This window comes from Aythya marila, assembly GCF_965140915.1.
Source record: "Aythya marila genome assembly, chromosome: 2".
Taxonomy (NCBI): domain Eukaryota; kingdom Metazoa; phylum Chordata; class Aves; order Anseriformes; family Anatidae; genus Aythya; species Aythya marila.
This window is the reverse complement of record NC_139043.1, coordinates 131,631,758-131,656,509: the sequence shown is the minus strand read 5'-3', so window position 1 is coordinate 131,656,509 and position 24,752 is coordinate 131,631,758. Positions and strand designations below refer to the sequence as shown.

At 36.2% G+C, this 24,752-nt stretch overlaps 1 protein-coding gene across 1 annotated transcript in view; it reads right to left on the bottom strand.

The window, feature by feature from the left end:
• SLC26A7 (solute carrier family 26 member 7) overlaps positions 1-24,752 on the bottom strand; it is a gene marked incomplete at both ends in the record, with an annotated part of 63,918 nt that overhangs the window by 26,785 nt on the left and 12,381 nt on the right. The window contains 6 exons of the mRNA XM_082755395.1: positions 1,408-1,521; positions 3,673-3,820; positions 4,663-4,745; positions 6,140-6,292; positions 13,916-14,080; positions 21,656-21,828. Of these exons, the coding sequence (XP_082611521.1) occupies positions 1,408-1,521; positions 3,673-3,820; positions 4,663-4,745; positions 6,140-6,292; positions 13,916-14,080; positions 21,656-21,828 (836 nt within the window). The remainder of the gene's footprint in view (positions 1-1,407; positions 1,522-3,672; positions 3,821-4,662; positions 4,746-6,139; positions 6,293-13,915; positions 14,081-21,655; positions 21,829-24,752) is intronic.

The following is a 24,752-nucleotide window of genomic DNA, read 5'->3' as shown; positions in this document are numbered from 1 at the left end:
GCCTATATCTTCCAGAACTCAGATGTCCTATATGCCTTCAACCCATACAGATTACCCAGATAGGCCTTCAGGTTACCCTAAAGCTTCCCACAATTCAGTAAAACTGCACTTTGCCAACAAAAGATACATGTATGAGCAGGTAAGAGAAGAGGATGTCTGTGAGGGCGAGGGCACATGACATGAGATTGAATCCAATGCAAAAACTTGAAATAGATAATACCAAAGTGGTAGCTAAACTATTTGCATATAAATGCTTTCAAAGATGATTATTGGATAAATTATTCATTATGATTAACTGCGTTCAGAGAAGTGTGCTGGCTAATTAGCACATAATTAACATGCAGAGTTTTGAAATAAAGCCTTGTATCATTTCTCAGTATTGTGGTGTCTGCTTGAGAAACAATTGCACAATATAGTCAAGAAACATCAGTGCCTACAGACTGTGCTTAAGCTTGTCAGTCATTTAGCATTAACATTTACCTTGTAATTAATGACCTTTATACAGGCAAGGCCAGCATTATAAAAGGACAATTGCAACAAACTCCATGTTACACATTTATGTGGCAGGATGACACTGATGGACGTTTGAGTTTCAGAGGAAGGAAGGAGAGGCAGTGCTCAAGGTTTCCCAGCTGGGGTAGCCCACATGGTGCCATCATATGCCAAGGTCTCAGAAGAGCAGTTTGTTGCCTTTCTTGTTCACAAGCACAGGTAACAATATTACAGGGTCACAGTGAGCATTTTCTTTGATTACAATTCCCTCTTTTCCAAGCTATTGCCACAGAATCTTTTGGATTTCATTTCCATAAGAAAGAGAAAGCCAAAAAAAAGTCCTGAAAAAATGAAATGTCATCTCTGTGGTCTCAATGAATGCTGAGGGACAGGACAAGTACACCATGTCACAAGGCAGAAGTTGAAGCATTGCTTCCTCTAGGAGCAGCTCTTAAGATTACTTTCTCATTTTGAAAATCATATAAGAGCACCAAATGAATTTAAAACAACAACAAAAAACAACAGTTTAGCCTGAACCATTAAATTCCTTAGACACCATTAGAGGGCACTTTTGTTACAGTGCTGACAGATAAATAATAATAATAATAATAATAAAATAAAAAGTCTTCTGTATAGTTTTCTGCAGTATGAAAGCAAAGCACTGAAGGCACCTTACTGCCCCAGACTTAAGAGTTTTTATTGAATTAAACTGGTAAAAATGCATAAGGGGAACCATTAGCTTTTCTAGTAAGACGGTTGCTGATCCATGCAGATTGTTAAAATTGACTGGGCAGAGTAATTTTCCAGGATAGAGGAAAAGGGAGAAGAGAGGAGTACAATGGATCAACAACTGCAAGCTCCAGTAAGCAGCATCGTAGACTTATTTCTCCTACTGACTGCACTGTAACCTCTTACCTGTGTTCTGGCACCCGTACTATATAAAAGTGCCGTCCGTCCCATTGCTGCTGCACTTGGTATGCAAAAGAAAAATGAAGGAATCACGTTGCTGAGACCATGAGCCAAAAATTCCTGCAAAGTTGTTAAAAAGAATATGTTTTTTTTCCCCTGTTATTCTGTCATTTCAATGTTTCTAGCCAACAAAGGAGTCTCCTATGCAAATATTAGCAATGATAAAGGATGGGCATATTTTTTGAGGGAAAATAGCACATACATACATGATAAAATATCTCCCAGTATAATATATCTTCTTGCAACACAGAGCTATTTTGAAAGCCACTGAACCCAGATTCATCAAAAGCAGAAGAGACGTTTTGTTCACAAAACAAATGATAGTGCTAAGTTTTGAAGATGAAATTCAGCAAAAGTATTTACATCGTGATATACATCTGCTTTTTAACAGGCAGCAGTCTCAAGTAGTGGGATCTGGAGAATGTCCAAGTTTTTTCTGGCTTATGACTCTACTGGAAGAAGACAGCCACTGTCTTTTTTTTCTTCTTCTTCTTTTTTATTTTTTATTTTTTTTCATAGCATGCTTTAGTGAAAGTGAAGTATGGCAGCAACACTACCTGTATACTGTAATTCATTACAAATGCATTTGATGTATATTCACAATCAAAATGCAGACATGTCTGGAAAATGACTTACAGAAGAAAAAGTGCAGTGGGGAAACTACCTTGTGTCTGCAGCCTGAGATGAACAGCTTTTAAAGCTGTTCAAAAGCACCCCAACTTGGCTACCCAGCATCAGCCTCCTACCCCGAGGCTTCATCTCCGGAGGGGAATGTGTAAGAGAAGACATCTGTACTGCTAGAAGTACACAGGCTCAGTACACAAATGGTATTATATCCAGCCAGGACAACACATGATCATATGTTGGTCTCCGCAGCACAGGACAGCACCACTTTAAACAGCACCACTTTAAAGGACACAAGATAGCCTTGCACATCAATGTATCACCATGTAGAGCCCCCTCTGCCTGACCCCTGAATGCAATGCATCTTTGCCACTATGCTGCCACACTGTTCTCATGAAGGGTTTGCTCTTTGCTCCATTATTCTGTGCAGACATATAAATTGTTCCCACCACTTCAGTAATTAAGTAGCATAAGTTACAAGTTTTCCAAACATGCAGAAAGACACACAGGTTGCTGTGCTCCATTTAGTGTCCTTGAGACACTACAGCATATCAGCTCAAAGTGCTTTCCCCCTGCTACCTGGGAAACACTGTTCTGCAGCATCAATAGAAATTCATGAAACAAAGTATTCGTTCTGAACATTTTTTTAGAGAACTGAGTAAACAAGAACATTGTCACTGTACATTTCCAGTAATAGCAGAAGCTGCAAAGCACATTCACTGATGTAGCAAGTCTGACCTGTTGAGATAGAATGACCAAATGTCTCCAGCTGCAAAACCACCTGTATGCAAAACCATCATCCAGCTTTATGTCATTTATCTCAAACCATTTAACAGCAAAATGTGGGCAGCATTTTCATCACATAGCACTATTTGGTAGTTAGGACCTTATTTAAAATGGAGTGTTTCCTACCATGGATTTCCACTTGGCTTGAAGTTACCTGTCCACCATAACCAGCAGTGGGGTAGTGCAGGAAGCAAACACCCCACTTTCATCTGCAGCTTGCCTGCTGCAGAATGGAACTCTGCACAGAAAGCTCTTACAGCTGCAAATTTGGCAGTGCTCTCTGAACCCACCCTGCTTCTTTTATATAAATAAACCTTTATTTCAGATGGGACTTCTACTCTGCATAACCCTTATTTTATAACTGATAAATATTATAAATGTCCTGGGGCTGTAAGTACCTGGTTTATTTTTAAAATTGCTTTGTTTCTTTAATCAGTAGCTGATTTAAAATCTTAGCTGGTCTTTAAGACCTCAGCTGCCAGAAGAGAAGCTGTCTTGCCTTAAAACACTGGAAAAACATGTTAACACCTCAATTGGCTGCTGGCTGGACCAAATGAAGCATTATGAGGTTATCCTGAAGGAAGCACTTTCCCAAAAGGTATATCTCAACCAACTATGCTATAACAGAGCTGATTTGTACTAGATTGTGGTTTTACAGTAATCACTGGAAGGCCTCAGGATGCCACATGAAACTTATCCTTTCCTACTGGGCATTCATATATAACACTTTTCCAAAATGGTGAAGCAATTTCAAGGCTTACTGACCTTAAGGTCTCCTTAAGTGAGGAGAAAGAGCTTTACCTGGTTGTCATCCACAGTGTATTTAAACTTTTTAGCAGAGCCTTGGGCTAGAGCTAGCGATGCTACATAACCAACCAGTGCTACTCCAAAAGCTTCAGTGACTACTTCAGACAGGACATTCATGGGCGGCAGCTTTGGTGGTGGTAGCCTGTAATTTAAAAAAAAAAAAAAAAAAAAAAAAAAGCAATCCTTTTTGCAATTTTGCAATTCATGAAAATACAAGAGAAACAGAGAAACAGTCTCTGTATGCCTGGTTAACATTTAAATACTTGTAAGGTGATATTTATCAATATTTTAGATTAGTAAGATAACTGTCTATTGGGAACCGCAGGGAAAAACTGTAGTGGCAGATGAAAGTTTTATATAGAGAATTCCATCTGTAAACTGTGGTTTGAGAATTTATGGAGAGCTCCCTTTAAATTATCTCTCTCTCCACTGACATAAAATCCCCAATTCACTAATTTTGTAATAAGAAATAGAAGAGATTCGACTGTATATCTTTTTTCTTTTTTCATACTTGGCTTTCCTGAAAAGTTCAATTTAAATCTTTTAAAGCACTTAGTATCTTCATAGGTTATGGATGGTATGGAAATGTACTCCATCTAAGGGAGACTTTGTAATGGGGGTTGCTATGAAATGCTGCAGTTAAGAACTGAATCACCCCAGACCACCTCTGTACTCCACAAAAGGACTTTAGGATCTCCTTTCTATTATATATCCATTAGACATCACCAGGTATCCTGTACCTACTCCATAAAGTATTGAAATAACTACAAAAATGTACAAGAAAGTTTGCATTTGATTATAATATCTATACCAATACACCTTTTTAATGTGGGACTGAACTGTGAGAGAGTATTTGAGGAGTTCAGAAATGGACATGATAGATTTTTGCCATTTCTTATTTCAGAAAACTACTTTGACCTCTTCACAAGATGTTTGCAGAACTAAACATATTTAAAAGCCAGAAGCTAATAAAAAGCACATTACCCTTCGGGAATATGTCCCACAACTTCTAGCCCATAGACATATTCCATATCAGCATAGTAGCAGGCAGCGGATGTAGCAATTATCTGTTTGATTCAATACAGAGAAAGACGTTATGTTTCTGTTGCTTTCAGGTTCTCACATGGTCCCTGTTATTGCCATAGCTAAACACATGACAGGGTTCATGAATTTATCCTTACTACAATTAACTATGACAGGGAAGTATTATTACTAAAATTTCAGCAAATGTGGAAGTGAGGCAAAAGAATCTAAGATCTGGATGCAATAATGGGTTTAGAAAATATGTCTGAAGAAGGTCTATAGTGAAGTTTGGCTGCTCTGTGTTAATAAAAGCAATCTGCAAAAGTCTCTGGAAAGCCTCTTGACAATCAGCATCAAACTGTCCCTGTGCAGCATGTGCCTCAGGCCACTTCCATTCATGCCAACAGCTTAAAGTAATTCATAATTTAGCTATTCCTGAGTGGTCTGAGGCAGATGATGTTGTCTGAGTGCATCTAATCCAGACTGGCAGAGACAACTTCGGCACAAAAGAGGTGGTGTGTTTGCCTCCTATATGTCTGTTCCAGCATGTATAAACCTTGCTGAGGGAGAGGAGATTTTGGTCCCAAGGATGTTCAACTTGTTTCTTGTACTTTCTGTGAGCTGATCACATAAATCCTACAAGAACAGGATCAAGCTCCAGTCCATCATCCTTGGTCTGCTGCATTTTCTGGTATTGTTTAAAAGACAATACAGAAACAGATCTTAGAGCAGGGACCAGAACCTCATTTTCCAGCATTTTGCCCATGAGAAAGGATTCTTTTGTATTTTTTTTTTTTTTTAAAGAGAGTAATTGTGATGATCCACTCTGAAAATAATCTTTCACTTTAAAAAAAAAAAATAAAAAAAATCTTTTAGATGTCTAGAGAAAAACAGAAACTTCTGTCCTGGTGCTAGTTATCTGACCATAGCTTAATCCTTAAAGTAGAGATTTACAATGCAATAGCTAATTTCAATTTAGCCTATGCCATATGAAAGGAAATCTGTAAGTAAACTTACAGAAAGCAATAGTTTAGGTATTTAAATTTGTTGCAGATAAATAACAGGCAATATCTGAGCCAGAACTACCCAGTACAAGACTTGCCTGGAGTTACAATGTGTCAGTTACTTTTCATTTTCTACATCAAACTTCTTACACTTTAACATGCTAGGCTCCATATTCTTGTAATTATGTAAAAAGTAGTAAGCACATGAAAAATATTACACAAATTGGGAACGTATGTCACTTCTTTCTTAATTATTTAGCCAAACTGTGTCCTGTTCTTACATTTAACATACAGCCATGAAAATTAGCTATCCATTTAATAAGTGGCAGGTGTGGTTGTGGGTAACTATAGACAACATAATAAACTTTAGCAGATTAGTTAAACCACTGAAAACTCTGTAAAGGAAAACATCTGATATTTGGCTTCATACTTACCAAAACTAGATCGATAGGAAGAACAATTTTAATGTTTCTCTGAAATTTCTCATTCAATTCCTTAACAAGAACAAGCACCACAATGCTCAGCAAGGAGAGAAGTAAAGCCTCTAGTTGAACTGATCTGATATTTTCAAATATGTAGGCATAAATCTACAGTGATTGAGAAGAACAACAAATTAGAATCAGTTTACAAAATACACTGTTCTGGGTCAAGTGCTATGACATGTTCTACACAACTTGAAATGCTTTGAATTACCCAGGAGATCAGAATCAGTACTCCAGGATTTGAGTCATCTGACACACTAACATCCACTTAACATTTTGCAAGGAAAAAAATCACTAACTTATCATTGCTAAATTCTATGAATTTTCAAAGACTCAAAAAGTGTAGTGAATGTTTGTATATAAAAATGTATACATTTCTATTGGTTGGCAGAAGCAAGCTAGAAAATTCCAGTACATCTGATACTTATCCTTTTCTTATTCCTCTTCATTAAATTCAATGACAAAAATGAGTGTTGCACAAAAATGTTGAGAGAAGCTTGCACAAAGATTTATTTTAGGTGTCCATAGCTTGTGACATCCATTAATTCCAATGGTAAAAGTAACTTCTAAGAAAAAAAAAAAAAAAAAAAAAAAAAAAAAGACAGAAAGGAGAGAGGGCAAGAAGAAAAAGAGAATGAATAAATGCAGTAGTGGCTGGGAAGAGAAGCAAGAGGAATCTTCCCAGATGATTGCCCTCCTCAGGGCCCCCTCTCAGCACTCATGGGGGTACAGTTTCTAGAGTAACTGTATAGTTTCATCAGGATGCACTCAGTCTCCGTGTTGGTTGCTCTTGCCCATTCTACTAAAAGCACTCCATAGAACACACTTTGATCAGGTCCAGATGCTGCATATACTAATTAGTTGTCATGCTTTGTGTGTGTATTGTTGGCTATTTAAATAACTATTTAAATGACTAATGCTATCTATGGGGCTCTATTTCTTTCCCTAGCATGAAGTTATAGGTTAAAAGCCACAAAGCAAGAGATAGAAAGAGGCTGGGGGGAGAAAGGATGATTCACACATCAGTGGAAACTTTTTTTCTGTGGGAAAAACAGCCCTGTGTGGGAATCTGCAGGTGCAAGGGTGCAAAGCACACTGGACCACAAGATTAAAAGTCCTGACACAGCAGGTTCCAGGGTGTTGGGGAATGGCTACAGTACTGCAAGGGAGAGACAGAATGAAGTGCTAAAAGAGGAGACTGGAGCAGAGCTACAGAGCTGCAAATGAGAGGCCTCAGCTGCTTGAAGTATAAGGTGTGGCGCAATGTGATGTAAAATGTGGTCAGAATAATATTGCATCTGTGATGAAGAAAGGAAATATAATGCTAAACATAAGTAACCTGTGGAATAGAAAGAAGGAATAGGAATAGAATGACTGTGAATGAATAAAAGGGATATATTATGATGAATACAAAATTGTAAATAACAGGCCTGGAAGAATGCAGTTGCCTTCACTCCAGTATTGAGGACACAGTTATCAGTGAACTGTAATTTCAGTTCTACTCTGAATTTGAGGCTCCTGAAAATGAGGCATAAATCAGTATGATAACAGATTAACAAAAAATAATGAAAAAAATCACAAGTCCATGGAATGGTTACAAAGGACTGAAGAAAGTTGGAGGAAACTTCCATCATGATATACAAAGGAATAATTATATCCCCATCACAAATTATTTTCAGGCCTTATGAATGAAAGCAATAGTCCATTGCATAGATGTCCTGGTTTCAGTTAGAACAGAATTAATTTTCTTCCTAGTAGCTGGTGGAATGCTGTGTTTTGGCTTAGGATGAGAAGAGTGCTGATAACATGCTGATGTTTTAATTGTTGCAGAGCAGTGCTTATACCAAGCCAAGGACATCTCAGCTTTTTGCTCTGTCCTGCCAACAGGCAGGCTGGGGGTGCAGTAAGAGCTGGGAGGGGACAGACCCAGGACAGGTGACCCAAACTAGCCAAAGGGGTATTCCATACCATCTGATGTCATGCTAAACAATATATAGGGGTGGCTAGCCGGGGGGAGAGGGCCGGACTGCTCGGTTAGGCTGGGCATCGGTCAGCGGGTGGTGAGCAATTGCACTGTGCATCACTTGTTTGTACATATTATTATTATTTTCCTATTATCACCATTGTATTATTATTATTATTATTGTTATTATTATTTTTGTTATTATTATTTTCCTGTCATATTAAACTGTCTTTATCTCAACTCACGGGCTTCACTTTCCATTTCTCTCCCCCGTCCCAGAGAGGGAGGGGGAGGGTGAGCGAACGGCTGCGTGGTGTTTAGCTGCCGGCCGGGTCAAACCACGACAGTCTTTTTGGCGCCCAACGTGGGGCACGAACCCACGACCCTGAGATTAAGAGTCTCATGCTCTACCGACTGAGCTAGCCGGGCTAGCTCACTAGAGGAAAAAAAAGAGGCATGAAAATGGAAATAATGCATATGCTTAATGAAGCTGCAGGGGAAAAAAAAACAAGGTAGGCTCAGTCCCTGGAATTCTGCATTAAAGTTTTGGTTCCTGCTGTGTAGCCTGAAATGCAAACTGTATAGAGAACAGAAGTTAAAATCTAGGCTATAGATTTAGAATGCCTCACAAGTATCTTACTTTAAAAAGACAGCATAAAGGATAATAAAATCTAACAATTGAGACAGATATTTAATTAAACAAATGAAAGGTATTTCTTTTTCTAACAACAAAGATCACTAAAATAAACTGGAAGTGGAATTTGTAATTTTATCAAAATATACTTAATAATTTTCAGCCCCACAGAATCTGTTTTCAAACAAATGTATAATGCTAACAAGGTTTGGTGGTTTGGAGTTTAAATACAGATATTTATGTTAGATGGGAAAAAGGACTAGAAAAATTATCTTAGGAAAGAGTACTGTTCTAGCAGAAAAGTAGTCAATATGATGACATTTTTTCCCCATTCTGATTCTGTCTCTCCTTGAAGACATAACGTTTATTTTGAAGAATGAGTAAATTACAAATAGCTTCCTGATTTTTCCTCTTGCCATTCCTATGAAGTCTTTCATAATTTATAAGGGAAAAAGATACAATAAAAAGTTCTAAAAATTGTTATGGAAAATAAGAAGAAACTGGAGAAGAAATGTATTTTTTCTCATAAAGGGGAAGATGTAGACCATCCCATTGGCCTTGAACTTTTGACTGAGGATAAACAATATAAACCAGCACAAACATTTCTCAGAATCTGGAATAAAAACATTTTAAAATCAACTTGTTAAATAAAATGATCTACATGTCATAGGTCTGAAGGATGGTAATCAAATGACAGATTTTAACCACATATTATCCTACTGTCATCAGACAATGTGGATTGTGTCTTGACTGACTTGGGATAAGTCTTTGTATCCATAATTTTCTAAAAATGCACTTTTAAGAGAGTGAAGACCTTGGCTCAGTGCCCAAGCAGGAGCTGTGATTAATTAGGACAAAGAAAGCAATCTGGAAAACTACATTGCAAGCTGTGCCCACGAAGCCATTAAAGTCTGAGCTAGATCTAAGGTAAGGAGGTAAGAAAAGGGAAGAAATAGATTGATTCTTAATTGTTAAAGTCAAAGAGATGTGGGTCTTTTTAAAATGAGCTCTGCCAGCATTAGTTATCTCTGGCTTCGGTGTTGAATTTAATTTGCCTAGAAAAACTGAGATATAAAGAAGGCTGAATAAATATAATTCTAATGAAGAATTACTAAGAAATGTGCATAAACATTTTGAATGTTTTTCTTTCTTTACAAATTGAATAAAAAATAAGATTTGTTATTTTTCTAAAAATATATAGCCAAGACTCCTAGAACTTAAACAGAATGGATGAGGCTGTCTGCAGACTACTCGATCCTGCCCCTGCTCAAACAGGGATACCCAGAGCAGGGTGCCCAGCACCACATCCAGACGGCTTCTGAAGGTCTCCAAGAAGGAGACCCCACAGCCTCTGGGCAGTCTGTGCCTGTGCTCTATCACTCATATTGTAAAGCTTAATTGTAAAATTGTAAATTTACAATTGTTAATTGTAAAGCCGTTTAGGCACAAACCTAAGTCTGTGCTCATTCCTTCTTGTCCTCACACTGGGCACCAGATTGAACAGTTTCATCTCTCTCAGCCTCTCCTCATAGGACAGATGTTCCAGTCTCTTGGTGGCCCTATGTTGGACTCTTTCCAGAATGTCCAGATCTCTCTTGTACTAGGCAGCCCAGAACTGGACAAAGTACTCCAAGTGCTGCCACGCCAGCACTGAGTATAACAGAAAGATCACCATTATTGCCATACTGGTGATACTTTGCCTAATGCAGCAAAGAATACTGTTAGCCTTCTTAGCAGCAATGGCACATCACTCATTCATGTTCAACTCAGTGTCCACTGTGACCCCCAGATCCAATTCTGCAGAGCTGCTTTCCAGATGGGTGGCTCTACCATGTGCTGATGCCTGGGGTTGTTCCTCCCCAAGTGGAGGGACGCTCTCCTTGTTGAACTTCATGAGGTTCCTGTCAGTCCCGCCCTTCAGCCTGTTGAGGTGCCCATGGATGGCATCACAGTCTTCTGGTAAATCAGCCACTCCTACCAATTTGGTGTAATTTGTGAATTAACTGAGAGTGCCCATCATCAAGACTGTTCACAAAGACGTTAAACAGAATTGGACCCACTACTGACTCCTGGGGTACACTGCTAGATACTGGTCTCCAACTAGACTTTGGCCATTAGACACTATAGTGTAGAAAGATTCTCTATGAGGATCTTATGGAGAGTAGTGTCAAAGGCCAAAAAAAAAGATTATTTCAAAAACAAGAATGGAAGCTGAGGCAAACAAATGAAGAATTAAATTCAATAAACAAAAATTCAAAAATTAAAAATTCAAATTATAACACCTTATACAACTTAAGGGCATGTCGCCCTACTACATTTTTTAAAAAATGTTTGTTTCTTTTTGACAAATACAGCACATTACGTAAGAAAAAAAAAATCAGAGGGAAAAAAAAAAAAAAAAACACAAAAAAAAAAAAAAAACATGAAAAAGAGGAGGTAAAGGACTGACTTGAACAGGACATGAAAGGACATGAAGGCTTTCTCGGCTAACTTGCAGCACCACAAGATTTTGTAAACAAGTTGCAACACAACCACAAAAGACTGTTTTTTCCAAAGAAGGTTTGTCACATCACAGGAGATCACTTTGTAGTGCTGCATTTTCTCACAAACTTGTGGTAGGATAAACATATCTACACAAGGATGAAAGGCAAATATAGATATGTCCTTCTGTTTTCAGATACTAAGTAAAACTTGTTGATAGTTTTCTTCTTGTCCCTTGTGAAATTTAGACTTCACATGTAGCGCTGTCTCACCATTTGTCTTTCTCACATTCACCTTGCCATTCCATTTTGTAAAATCTCTATTGACACTGCAATGTGCAGCTCAATTGCAGTGTTACAAATCATATACAGAGAAAATTAAATGTAATAAATTACATAAGCTATGTGTAAACACAACAATCCCATAGGCTCAATGCCAGTGTAGTAGATTTGTTCTCCATATACAATGCTCATTTTTACATATTTATTCGTGATCTCACTCACTGTAAAATATATTTCACTGGCTTGTTTTACTTTCAACTCTCCTATCACACTTTATTAAACATTCTTATTCTTGCTTTGCCAACCCAAACGCTGCCTGAAGCAAAACAATGGGCTTTGTGAGTGGGAGGTGATCTGGAGTGGAGAAAGGAAAAAAATACAAATAAAATGCAAAAATACCAGTCTTTGGGGTTTCATGAATTTGGAGTAAAGAACATGTCCAGAAACACACTGCCAAATTCAGTGCTGTTGACTGAGATACCAGAGTTTTTTGAAGCAATCCATAAGTCTAAACAGATACCAGAAGCATTTAAAAATACTTTTATGGTAAAATTGTCCCTTCTATATATGAAGGCTTTGTCATTTGTTATTAAGTTGCAGAGTTTTGTTGTTGTTGTTGTTGATTTGTTTTTACATGATTCTATAGAGCAATTGAAAACCTTAAAAAAATTACTTGGAAAATGCTCAAAGGGGTTTGAAAGTGAAATGAAGGGCAAAGACCTTGTTTCAAACACATATAAAGACCTTGTTTCAAACATATAAAAAATATAAGGGATAAGGGAATAGATTTCTTTCAAAGCATTTGAATTACCTCACTTATGATATCATCAGCACACCAATGTGGAAATATTTCCTTGTGTTACTTCTGTTCTTTATTATTGCTCATAATGTATGTTTTGATTATGTCTTGGCTGTGGTACTTAACACTAGTCATCTCTACACGATGATAATATGCCTATATGTAAGTAGAGTCACCACAGAAATACCATGAGGAAAAAAAAAAAAAGAAAGAAAGAAAGAAAAAAAATAGCTGCTCTCATTTTATATTAAGAAGTATTTATGAAAAGGCTTTTAAAGAATAAACATTTTTTTTTTAATATATGGTGAATCATTTGTAATAGTCTTACAGGCCAACCAACTACTCATAAAAATGACTATGACATTTTGACTTATGTTCTTACAAGATATATTTACTTGCCTTTATTATATGTCCCTAATTCTCATTAATAAATAGTTCCTCTAGAAAAACTTACTGATGTATTATCTAAATAAAATGTTACCAAATGTATACAATACTATAAAACAACATTCTGAAATGAATATTTTTTTTCTTTTAACTACATAATCTGAATTAACCAAGTTCCCAAACTAACAGGAGAAAATGAAGAGATGAGCAATGCAAGAAACTGTGGTCAATCTTTTTAAATAAGGTGTCCTAATTTAGTAGCTAACTAAAACAAACCTCACCTCCTCCCTCATCTGATGGTAACTGATGGTAACCAAATCATCAGTTACAATCAATTCAAAGTAAATATCTACTCAGCTAGTAAATATAATTTTGCTATGAGTAAATTATCATTTTGATAGATATTATTATAATACTACTAATTCTTCAGACAAGATATTATACTCACAACACCTAAACTCAGTTTGCTAGAGTAAGTTAACTTAAAGAATCAACCTCAGATCTTTTGTGCAGTAAAATCATACAGCATTGAAATCTTTAAAATTTTCAGCCATCAATGTCTACTTTCCAAAGGGAGACACCATGATAATATATAAAAGGTTATATGCACTTTATAAAAGCTACCTTGAAGCTGTATACTTGAAGTACTTCCGGAAAAAAAAAAAAAGAAAAAAAAAAAAAGAAAAAAAAAAAGTCATAAAGTAACACGTAACATATCTAGGGTAACTTTTTGCATAACAGATCCACAAATCACAAGTCACTTTCTTTTTACCACAATGATGGTTGTGTTACATTGAGCAAAATATGAAGAATATGACATTTGAAATATTTAGTGTTCCCTCTCAGAAGCTGATCATGCAGAAGTTAACCCTCCCTGTAAGTGTATAAAATCTGTAATTGCTCATGTTAATGAAAGGAATTATTGATACTATAATATGTTTATATTTTAAATTTCAAAATATGACCAGTCCTGCTAACTCTTCATCAAGCTTTCCTAATCTGTTTCTACAAACAGAAGTAGTGAAAAAAAAAGTTTTTAGTGTTACTTTTTCTTCATTCACACATGCATCACTAATTCTGCACATATATATAAAGAAAAAAAAAAGAAAAAAGAAAAAACACCACATAGTGTGTTAAGAAAATGTTAGCTAATGAAATAACCCATCTCATTTACAGAACTCACATGAAAAAATCCTAGTGGTCCTGATATATATGGCATTTTCATTCCCAGCAAGTACTTCACTTGTGAAGTCACCACATGTGTCGCTGCTCCTGTTGTCATTGCGCTGATCACTGGTTCTGTTAACAAGAAGGTGGCACTGCCCAACTGCAGCATAAACATTGCTACCTGGAAAGCAACGGTATGTGCATCAGTAAGTGTAATAAAGTGCAGCTTCCTGGTGATAGGGCAGTGAGAGTCATTTTAATAAACTGTAAGACAATTGAGAATAGAACACACAAGTCATTTGAAGGATGAACTGAACTTAAAACTGAACCCACTGGTTCATCTGCATTATCTCATTCACATCACTGGTTTACCAGATTCTACCTTTAGTTTAGTAATGTAAACCAACTCAGAGAAGCTGTCTTCATGTGACACTTATTATTCTCTCTTACTCAAATATAGGAGAAAAACAAATACTATAAAAACGTCAGCTGAATAAGTGTTGTACCGACTCATTCCTGCTCCTCTGATAGTCATACTGAGTAGGCAAAGGGTTGTGGTCCACCTAACCAATGCCAACTTAGAGGGCTTAGAGGGCTCTGCCCTGTCCCAGGACACTATGCCACCAGCGTCCCTATCCCACACATTCACACATCATAGCTCCTCTGGCAGAATTTTAGCCACCTGATATCCTACTGACCCTGAGCATATTGTCTGATATATCATGATACTTGGTGCTCTCATGCTACAACATCAAATATTTCATGTATGACCAATCCATAGTTACATCAACTTCAAATGCAGAGGTTTCTGGTTTTGCAGCTATTCAGGTAAGAGAGATACAGAATTTGCTTTAGATGATGGAGGGTACAAAAATATTTTCTTCTTTACAGAAAACCAGAGAAGTTTATATGGTTTCATGTGCTGTTTCAACAAAATCTATACTATTATAGTAAAAGCAAGATATTTTAAAGATTTTAAAAATCTACTTCCTATGTACTTGGGCAATACTTGAACTTAAAATAGAATATCTGTATAAAATCAGAAATTTTAAAACAGGAAGGAAAATCAACACCTAATTTCATAAACACAATCCTATATTCAAACTAGATTTCTCCTCTAGGAAAAAAAAAAAAAAAAAAAAGAAAAGTAGACTTTGGCTCAGTTATACATGTATTTGATCTTGAAGATAATTTCAGCTGCCCTGAAATTTTTACAGAAGTTATTTCAGAGTGCAGGGATAGGATCATAGAATTCCTCTCTAATCTGGGAATCTGTTTACAACTATTGTAGATTCTTCATACAAATATAGTACAAAACCCCAAAGTATTAAGTGTCCTACTATATTATCTCATTTTATCCCAGACTGCAATCACTTATTTTCTTTAAAGAATGAGATTTGACAGAGTTTGTTTCTTTGACCAAGGTTGTTACTGACTTACAGATGCTACTGTGGTTTGCATAACATGCAATACTTTGCTGGATTACATTAAATTATATTTAAATTATCCCCCTTACAGTGAGTTCTGCAGACTCATTAGATCAAAAAGTATTATTATTATTTTTTTTTTACTTTTATATCCTTTTGCATTAGTTGTTCTGCATGAAAAGTTAAACAACTCTGCTCAGAGTTGTTTATGACAATACTGTCCATGAGGATTATTTTGTGTTTACCATATTAAATACAGTCACTTCAGAACAAATCAGTCTCCTTTATATTTGTTTTTGTTGTAGTTTTGAGGTTAAAACAATCCTTTTCAAATGTTACTATTCCTTACACATGACCAACATTTGCTTTTTCACCTGTATGCAGTGAGCTACAAGTCTAAAAGCTCACCAATAAATAAATAAATAAAATAATAAAACACACACACACAATAAAAACAGAGTGGTTTTTATTTAACATAAAAACCTCTAGTGAGCAATTTCCTAATCCCTTCAAGAGATGAAATATGAGGATAATTTTCTCTGTTTCCAACTAATAGTATATGAACTGCTCAGTACTACAAAAAATCAGAACATTGATTGCCATTCCAGATTGGACCCCAATAAAGATAATTACTGTTATACTCTCAGTGAGTAGTAATTTAGTTAGTCATGCCTGAAACCAATAATTACTAACTTCAAATATTTTGTTTATCTGTTTGTTCTAATAGTGTGCCTATTCAGATATTTAAAATATTGTTCGCAGTAGCAAAGTTCAATAAGGAATAAATTTTCCCTCCCCTAGTGAGTTTTTCTTTGTTTCCTAAGATCAGTTTGTATTGTACTGTTGTGAAATTTCTAAACGTATTATATTTTATTTTCCAGAGGATGAGATGGATATTTATTTAATCAAAATCAAAACCACAGAGGCAGTTCAGTGAGGTAACTAATATCACCGAGAAATATTAGATAATATTAATATTTCAGATAAAGTTATTATTACTACAGTGAATTACAGAGATTTATGATTACAGAAAATAACTTCTGCATCTCATACACATTTACATATTTTTTTTTTTTAATTTTTCAGCATTTTGAGGCCATGTGACCCTACTTCACAGGTAGAAACTAAAAGGTTAGTCACATTTAAAGCATACTTCTTATTGTTTGTGTATAACTATGGGTTATATAAAATAAATACAAATCTGGCCTATGGTTTCAGATGGGCAATTTCTGAAGCCGCTCAATGAAACAACGAGCACCTGCCTATGCTGATCATCAGTCTCTTACTATAGAAGGTAACTCAGGACTTCCAGAAAAAATGGCAACTCTTCATCAGCATGTACATCCTGCTCTTTATTCACTTTATAGCTAAATTAATTAAGTGTGCATCCATGAAGCAACCAGAAGAGAAAACATCTGAATAGAAGGGTGCAATTTTCAGCATAAACTGGCATGTCAAATTTCTGTTGTCCTTGTAATATTAGTAATGTACAGAACAGCTTAGATAGAGAGGAGGCAAAACATTGTTTGGAAATCAACTTCCCCAAACCATCAACTTCCCAAAACCATTTTCATGTAAGTTTTCTTGTGATGTATATATTATGTATTTTTAGCATTTATACAGGCATAGATCAAGTCTCAAGTTAACCTTCTCTGCTGGAGGACAGACACAGTCCATAGCTTGGCTAACAGTGCTTTTTGGATAAACACCATTTGAGAGTAAGCTAATGTGACACTGCACAATTACAGCACATTATGTTATGTCATAAAATCTTTCACCCACTGAGCAATAATCAAAATGCAGAGTTTAATATTTACAGTAATCTACTAATTTAAAATTTATAGTAATCTACTTTATCTTCATTACTGTCATGATGCTAACTTTTGTGGGTTCCTAGTCTTTTCTGGTGTACTGTATGATTTTTGTTCCCTGTTGATGCAAAAAAATTACAGAGAAAACTGACTGTGAAGCTTCAGAATAGCAAATAATAAAATACAAAATACTGCCAAAAGCAAATAAGTTTCTCTTTTTGTTATTTGTACTAATAATGGGTTTTTCTTAAACTGTAAAAAGAATAAAATTTTCACATAGTTTAGGATTGTCTCCATAATTTTTCCTTTTTCAAAATTTAGTTCCTAGGAGATGAGGGAGTAATTCAAAGAGAGAGTAATGTGAGTTAAAAAAAAAAAAAAAAAAAAAGTTTCTTTCTAGTTTCTTTCTGTGTCTTTTTCTAGTTTCTGTGTCTTTTTCATTAATCTTGAGATTAATTTTGCTTTCATTAGATATAAATTCTTGATAAAATTCATGCATATGAAATCAGAAGGAGCTGTCAGGGAAAGGGAAAATACCCAGGAGAGAGTGAGGGAAAGCAGTCTTGAGTTAATGCACACTACAGAAAAAAAAAGAAAAAAATAAAATCACAGAAAAAAATTATAAAACCAAGTGATTAAGCAGAAGTGGTAGAGTAGAAGAAAAATATGGGAATTTAGCAAGGAGAAGAGATATGAGTAATTGCAGAAAGCAAACTCCTCTATGTTCATTAATTCAAGCACTTTTGGTTCTTGTCCACTTTCAATACTTACTTCCCATGACAACAAGCTCAGTTTATTATTGTTAAAATTCCACTCTCATTGTGTAGTCAATTTAACTTTATGGCCAGTAAGAATTTTTCACGCATAACAGGCTCCTTGGAAATCACTAATCTCAAACTTTCTGTCCAAAGTAATGGAGTCTGATAATGTGCTACCTGTTAAATGAATTCGGTTTTGGAGAACATTTTAAAACCCTCCAAACTCCATGTTCTGGAAGGAGATGATTCTTTTTTGAACATTACACAGAACTAGAAGTGGTGGTACTCTTTTCAATCATTTGCTGCCTGGGCTAAGAAGATGAGTTCAAGCACAGGGAATATCTCTTGTAAGGAAACAGTACAGACTGTGAAACTTTCATTTGGTATTTTCCGTAGATTATCTCAAAATCAAAGATTGCTAAAGTGAAGATATCCTGGGAACTTCTGGAGACCAACATGACACAGACAGTTCAGCTTCACTGAGTCACCAGTTTAAAGTTCTTTTTAGCCTGTTAAAATAGACATAATTGGTAACTTTTGTTCTTTTGATTTATAATCATAGAATGGTTCAGGTTGGAAGGAACCTTAAAGCCCACCCAGTTCCAACCCCCTGTCATGGGCAGGGACACCTCCCACCAGACCAGATCCAGCCTGGCCTTGAACACCTCCAGGGATGGGGCACTGGTAGAGGCTGCCAGCTTCTCTAGGCACTGGCAGAGGCTGCCTCACCAACCTTTGAGTAAAGAATTTCTTCCTAGAACTACTGCTCTTAAGTTCATTATAGTTGAGTTTAAAGTATTTTGTAGCTTCTGGTGGTGTGTTGAATGAGCTTTCTTCACTCCAAGACCTGAAGACTTCCTTCTGTGGTCTAGACTAACACATAGCATGCTGTGCTGTGTTGTCATTGTGGGAACCAGAACTCCCATCCATCCTAGCTGTCCTTTCTAAGATGCAGAATATCAGCCTGCAGAAAGTCATTAACTAAATCTTTCCATTGTAAAAGGAAAATGAGCTCTTTTCCTGATTACCACTGTATAATAAAGATTTATGTTTGGTTTCAGAATGAACTACGTATTACATAGAATAGTGCAACATAATTTTCTCCACAGGGAAGCAAAGTATTGGATAAGAATATTAGCTTTTCAAAAACATGCTTCATGTTCAAAGGTGCTCCTTCCTTATTAAACAAACTTATAGCAGGTCACATTAATATGTTTTCTGGATAAGCAGGAACATTTTTTTCTTTCCAATACTGCTCATCAGCAACCAATTATAAAAGTTGTTTTTAATGCTTTTTAGATATAGTAGCTGAAAAATAGTGTCAAATCATTTTTCTGGCCAAGTTCAAGTCTTTACATACTCTTTCTAAGAAGGAACATGATGTTTTGGAGAGGGACAGTTCATCCTTTGTGTGGAAAATGTCCATGGTATGGAATAGTCACAGCATCAGCCATTTATTGTAGTTTCCCTAATGTAATGTAATTATGTAATTATGTCCCCCCATGTAATTAGGGACTGGTTAGAACACTGTGTTTCAATGTAAAAAAACAGCTTTATGAGAAGACAACAAAATGAAGGTTTGCTCCTTCCCCAGATAAGTACCATCCCAACAACAGTGACAATTCCACTTCTTTTGAAATTCAGGATGTCCTCAATGGAAATCTATTGCTCCAAAACATGTCATATAAATCTTCTCATACCAGAATACAATGCCTATTCCATATGATTCATTATTTTTTTATTTACTCTGATCAGAAGATGACACAGGTCATTGATGGAGCTCTCCACTACCAGCAAGATTCACCTTGTCTCCTTATCTGATAACTGCAGCAACTGCTAGCCAGGAGACTGGAATCAAAATGAGAAATGAATATTCTCACAATTCACAGCACCTAAGATGACGGCAAAATTTAATCACAGTTTTTATCTGGACTTCCACCTGAATGTCTGTGATGAGCAGCCTCTAGGCAGTCCTCTGGGATATGGGAAATGCATATTTTTATCTGTTCTCTGTGTCCCAGGTAAATGCTCTCACCATTATACCTGCATGAAGCACTAGTGACAGCACAGCAAGCACTAACTCTATTAGTAGGGCTGTAATAAAAACAACCTTACTGACCTGGGAGAATTGCCCACACACTTGGCACAGCTCCCTCCCAGACTCACTCTGAAGACTCGAGCAAAGGATTTTCCAGTTCTTCTCATTCCAATCAGGCTTAAATAGGATAGAGGCTAAGATAAGTCAGCTGGGGCAGTTTAAAGCATATGAAAAAGCAGAACTTTTCAAAATGAAAGAGGAAGAGGTCTAGAGGATTCACACACCTAATGGGATTCTGCAGCAGCTAAGTAAAATTTTTCTGCATTGGATTTTAAACTTAGATCAAATGCAGGCAACTTCCCACTTTAGGCATTTTGGCATTTTAACACACAAGTGGGGATGACATAAGAGACTGATATTCTCTGAGCACAGCAGTACCAATGTGTATGCTCAAAGGACTTTTAGCTGTTACAAGCACTCTACACAATGCAGTGGTGTGTTACACTCATTGGTGCACATACATAAGCCAGACAAAATCACAGAGTGGTTCACAGTGAATCACAGAATGGTTGAGGTTGGAAGGGACCTGGAAGGGACCTCTGGATGTCACCTGGTCCAAACCTTCTGCTCAAACAGAGCCACCTAGAGCTGTTTGCCCAGGACCATGTCCAGACAGCTGTTAAAGATTTCCAAGGAGGGAGACTACTACAGCCTCTCTAGGAAAGGTGTGATGTTATCTGCACCAGGTCTACTCTACATGTTGTCTCTGGGGGTTCCCTCATATTGTAAACTCAAGTTATAAGTCTGTATCCAATAAAAGAAAACAAAACCACCAACAACAAACATAAAAAAATAAATATATATATATATTTAAAAAAAAAAAAAAAAAAGCAGGAATGGCCACACTTCTTGATACTCCCTACCAGCTAGCATATGCCTATGCCCCAGTTCCTTCCAAGTTCCAAGCCACAGGAGATGCCAATGTGGGCTCCTTAGCTCATCTTTTGCATGGTAGAGGGAACCAAAGCACCAAGTGTAGGGATCTGGATTTCTTCCAGGAAGTGAGGTACCCAGGAGGTGTTGCATGTCAAGTGCTGGAACATTTCTTCCATTTTAATATTTACTAGGAAAGATGGAAGCCTTCTTTGAAGACCTAAGCAACTGGCAATGGATAAAGGAATTCAGTGCTTGTGGTGAAAATAGGAGAAGAGAAAAAATTTAAAAGACCTCTGATCATTTTAATAAGCTTTGGAGAATCATTTGAAGACATCTGTTTTACTAATTTATTTTGCTTTAATGATGGGTGTATGAACTCTAAAGAGAATTTAAAGATGTTTCCCCTACTGTTTTTAATTATTGAATATTGTATAGTATTTCTCTTCAGGCCAAAAGCAATAGAAAACCTCAGGAATATGTCAGTGCTTACCAGAGAGCTGATTCATGTTTTGTTTCTGAAGGAGAAGGAAAGGGAACACCAACAGCAACTGAATGTTATATTAGAGCTGATGGAATGTGGTTTTACTTCACATTACAACACCCTAGGAGCATGTATACAAATAATTACTGCATCTCAAACAGCAAATTCTTAAAGCACATTCATGAACATTAGACCAGACCAATGATCAGTTTTTCTTAGAGAAGTGAAAAAAGTATATTACAAAAGTCAGAGTTGTCACAAATGCCAAACATCAGCAGCATACAGAATGTATGTTCACCATTTACCTGAATGATTCCTCCCAGAAATGAAACTGCAGCTGCAACTCCAATCCTCTGCATTTCAAATTCTGATAGGCCCAAGACTCCTGAATTATTGTTTGCAGTGAAATTAGTGCCAGCTGAGGGAACAAGACGTTCAACTGCATTGGCAGATATTAAGGAAGTCAAAGCAAACGTTCCTAAAAAAAAAATAATACAATAAAAATTAGAAAAAAAAAGTTACCAGTGATTGTATATGTGTGCTCATCACTAATGATCACTGTTTCAAAACTTGGCCATTTTAAGTGAGTGTCATTTTGTCCAATCCTAACAATAATTTCTAAGATAATATTTTCACATATTACAAATTTCTTTATGTAAAATACCATGTAGATATCTAAATTAAATGCAAACTTTTCATGAGAATATTTATGTAGACATATTAATAAAAGAGGTTGAAACATAATTATTCACAATTATTTGAAGGTACCACAGATGTTTTTGACTTACCATGTGTGTGATGAAATATTTTTTGTCTAAAGGTCCCAAATGTTCACTATTCAAATTTCTAGGGTAATTAAATCATACTATATACCTAATTATTAGCCCAATATAGTTAGCAGATGTGTATGTTTAAAAATAAAAATAAAAATCAAGAAATAATCTGCACTGGAGGCAGGTTAGGAAATGAATTGTTGAATCTTCTGTTTGAACCTGCTTGTATTTTCTTCCTCCACAATGTCCTCTGGGAGCAGGTTCCAGAGGTTCAGAATCTGCCATAGTGTTCTCTTTATTCTATACTTTCTTTTAAAGTGATCTCACCAGTTTCATTGAGCTCTCATTATTCTTATTCTTCCCTATTTGTACAGAACCTGGTGAGTACAGTTCTACCATCACCTTGGCCTCGATATAGTAAAGCTCCCATCACAAGTTCTTTGGGACCCTACTAGGACTCCTCCACCCTGAAAAATTACAATTGAGTCTTATCTTTGTCTTCTTATCTTCTAACCAGCTAATAATTAATAAAATAACTTTTCTTCTATCACAAGGGCAATTTAGTTTCTTTAATAACCTTTGGTGTGCAACCTTATCAGCAGCTGTTTGACCATTCTGATATCTTACATTCAAAGTATTTCTTTTTGTTATGTGCTTACTAACTCTCCTATAGAACTCTAGGAGGTTAGTGAGATGGGATTTTCCTACGTAAAAGTCACATTAGCACCTTTCCAGCAAACTCTGATCATACATAACTTTCAGTGATCTTATTTTTTACTGTAGTCTGTAATAATAGGGGAGAAATACAGTTTCCAGGATTCCCTCCAGAGCCCTTCTGGCAGTTCAATGGTCTTGTGACCTTGTTATAGAATGTCCCATTTATATCTTTGTCAGAAAGGTGTCACAACAGTTTCCTTCCTGTCTTCCTCACTTTGATGTATTTAAAGATCTTTTAACTACCAGTTTGATCATTTTCTCCACAGCAGTCTTCAAATTCATTTTTTTAGCCTTCCTGATTCCTGTGTACATCTGACCTACCACATTGCATGGCCTTCCTATCACTGATAAAGATACTAACAGAAGATCCTTCAAAACCACTTACATCAAGAGTAGACAAGAAAAACATGTAGGGATTTGTTATTCAGATAAATAATCTTTCAAATTAGATCAACAATGTCATAGAAAAGATATTTCAAGTAAAAGTTGACAGAACATGGCCATTGATGAAATTTCCTATTTCCTGCTAACATAAGTGATTTAACTAACAAAGGACATTCTTGTAGCCTATGCACATATAGAGAGCCCCATTGATATTGTAGAAGCTGCTGTTAGGAGAGGAGATTTTCAGCTATGTACAAGAGCAATTACAGAGCATTTGGAGTTCTGAGAGAGGCAGTATTGCTCCAATTCAGCCTGCTTGCCACAATTACTTAACTGTGGCTGATGGGATAAGTACATGAGACATTTCTACTGAAAGGTTCAACAACATATATCACACAAGTTTATTTATAATAATAATAATAATACATTTGTTTGTCTGGAAGACATCTGAACAGGTTTCCAGGTTTCCACAAAAGAGATTGTGCAGGAATTCTCAGCCATAGAACTGAGAAACTCTCAGTAAATCACTCTTTGAATGCTATTCCCTCCCAAGGATAAAAGATCAGCCTTATCTGCTTGCACTTACTTGTTGCCTCATCTGTTTTCATTAGTAGAATTTAGGTCAACCAGATACTGTTTTATCCACTTTCTTACATATGATCATGTGAGACATTCTTATCTTCCTAATAACCTCACAATAACAAGCAGCTGACAATCCACTGCCAAATTATTGTTTTTTAACAACTTTTCATTATAGATTCGTGTTAATATATTCAATGGGAAAAAAAAAAAAAAAAAAAAAAAAGTATACTAGTTATACTAGTCTATCTCTACTCAAGTAGCAAAATTATTTTCCAAATTCTAAATTTTCACTTTAAAAAATATTTCTTAAATCAGCAGAGTACATTCCAATGTTCTTTATAGCTTCAAGTTGATATTGGCATCCACAGCTCTTTCTCAGACATCAGAAGGCTCAAAAACTTTCTGCACATTTAGGGAAAAAAAACTTCTGGCTTTCCTCCTGCTCTAAAATATTGTTTAGCTGTTCAGAAATTTTAAATAATTTAACTGAATATTAGAATGACTGGCATAAGAATTACTAGTCAGCCAAATTTAGCATTGATGGCTTTTCCCCTAAAAGGTAAACAGAATTTACCGAATTATTTCTTTGTCCATGTTGCAAAACCTAAAGACACTGATGTAATTCAGATGCACTTTGTCTTGTACTGTATATAGAGATATACAGATAGAGATATTTCTAATGGGTAAAAAGAGCTTTATTAATGCTTTCAGATCCAGTCACTGGTCCCACAAGCATACATTAGTTGGAGCAATACAGGATGCCACACAACAAGTGCATGCTGCTTGTCCAGGACTAGGACTTTCAGGACTAGACTTATACACAGCTCTGCTGATGTCAGGAGTCTGGTACTTCTGGGCTACCACTTCCTCATGCTTGTCCCTGTTGAACTAGGTGAAACCTCATTTAAGGAAGAGGTGGATCTCCTGGTGTCTGGGTAATTCAACA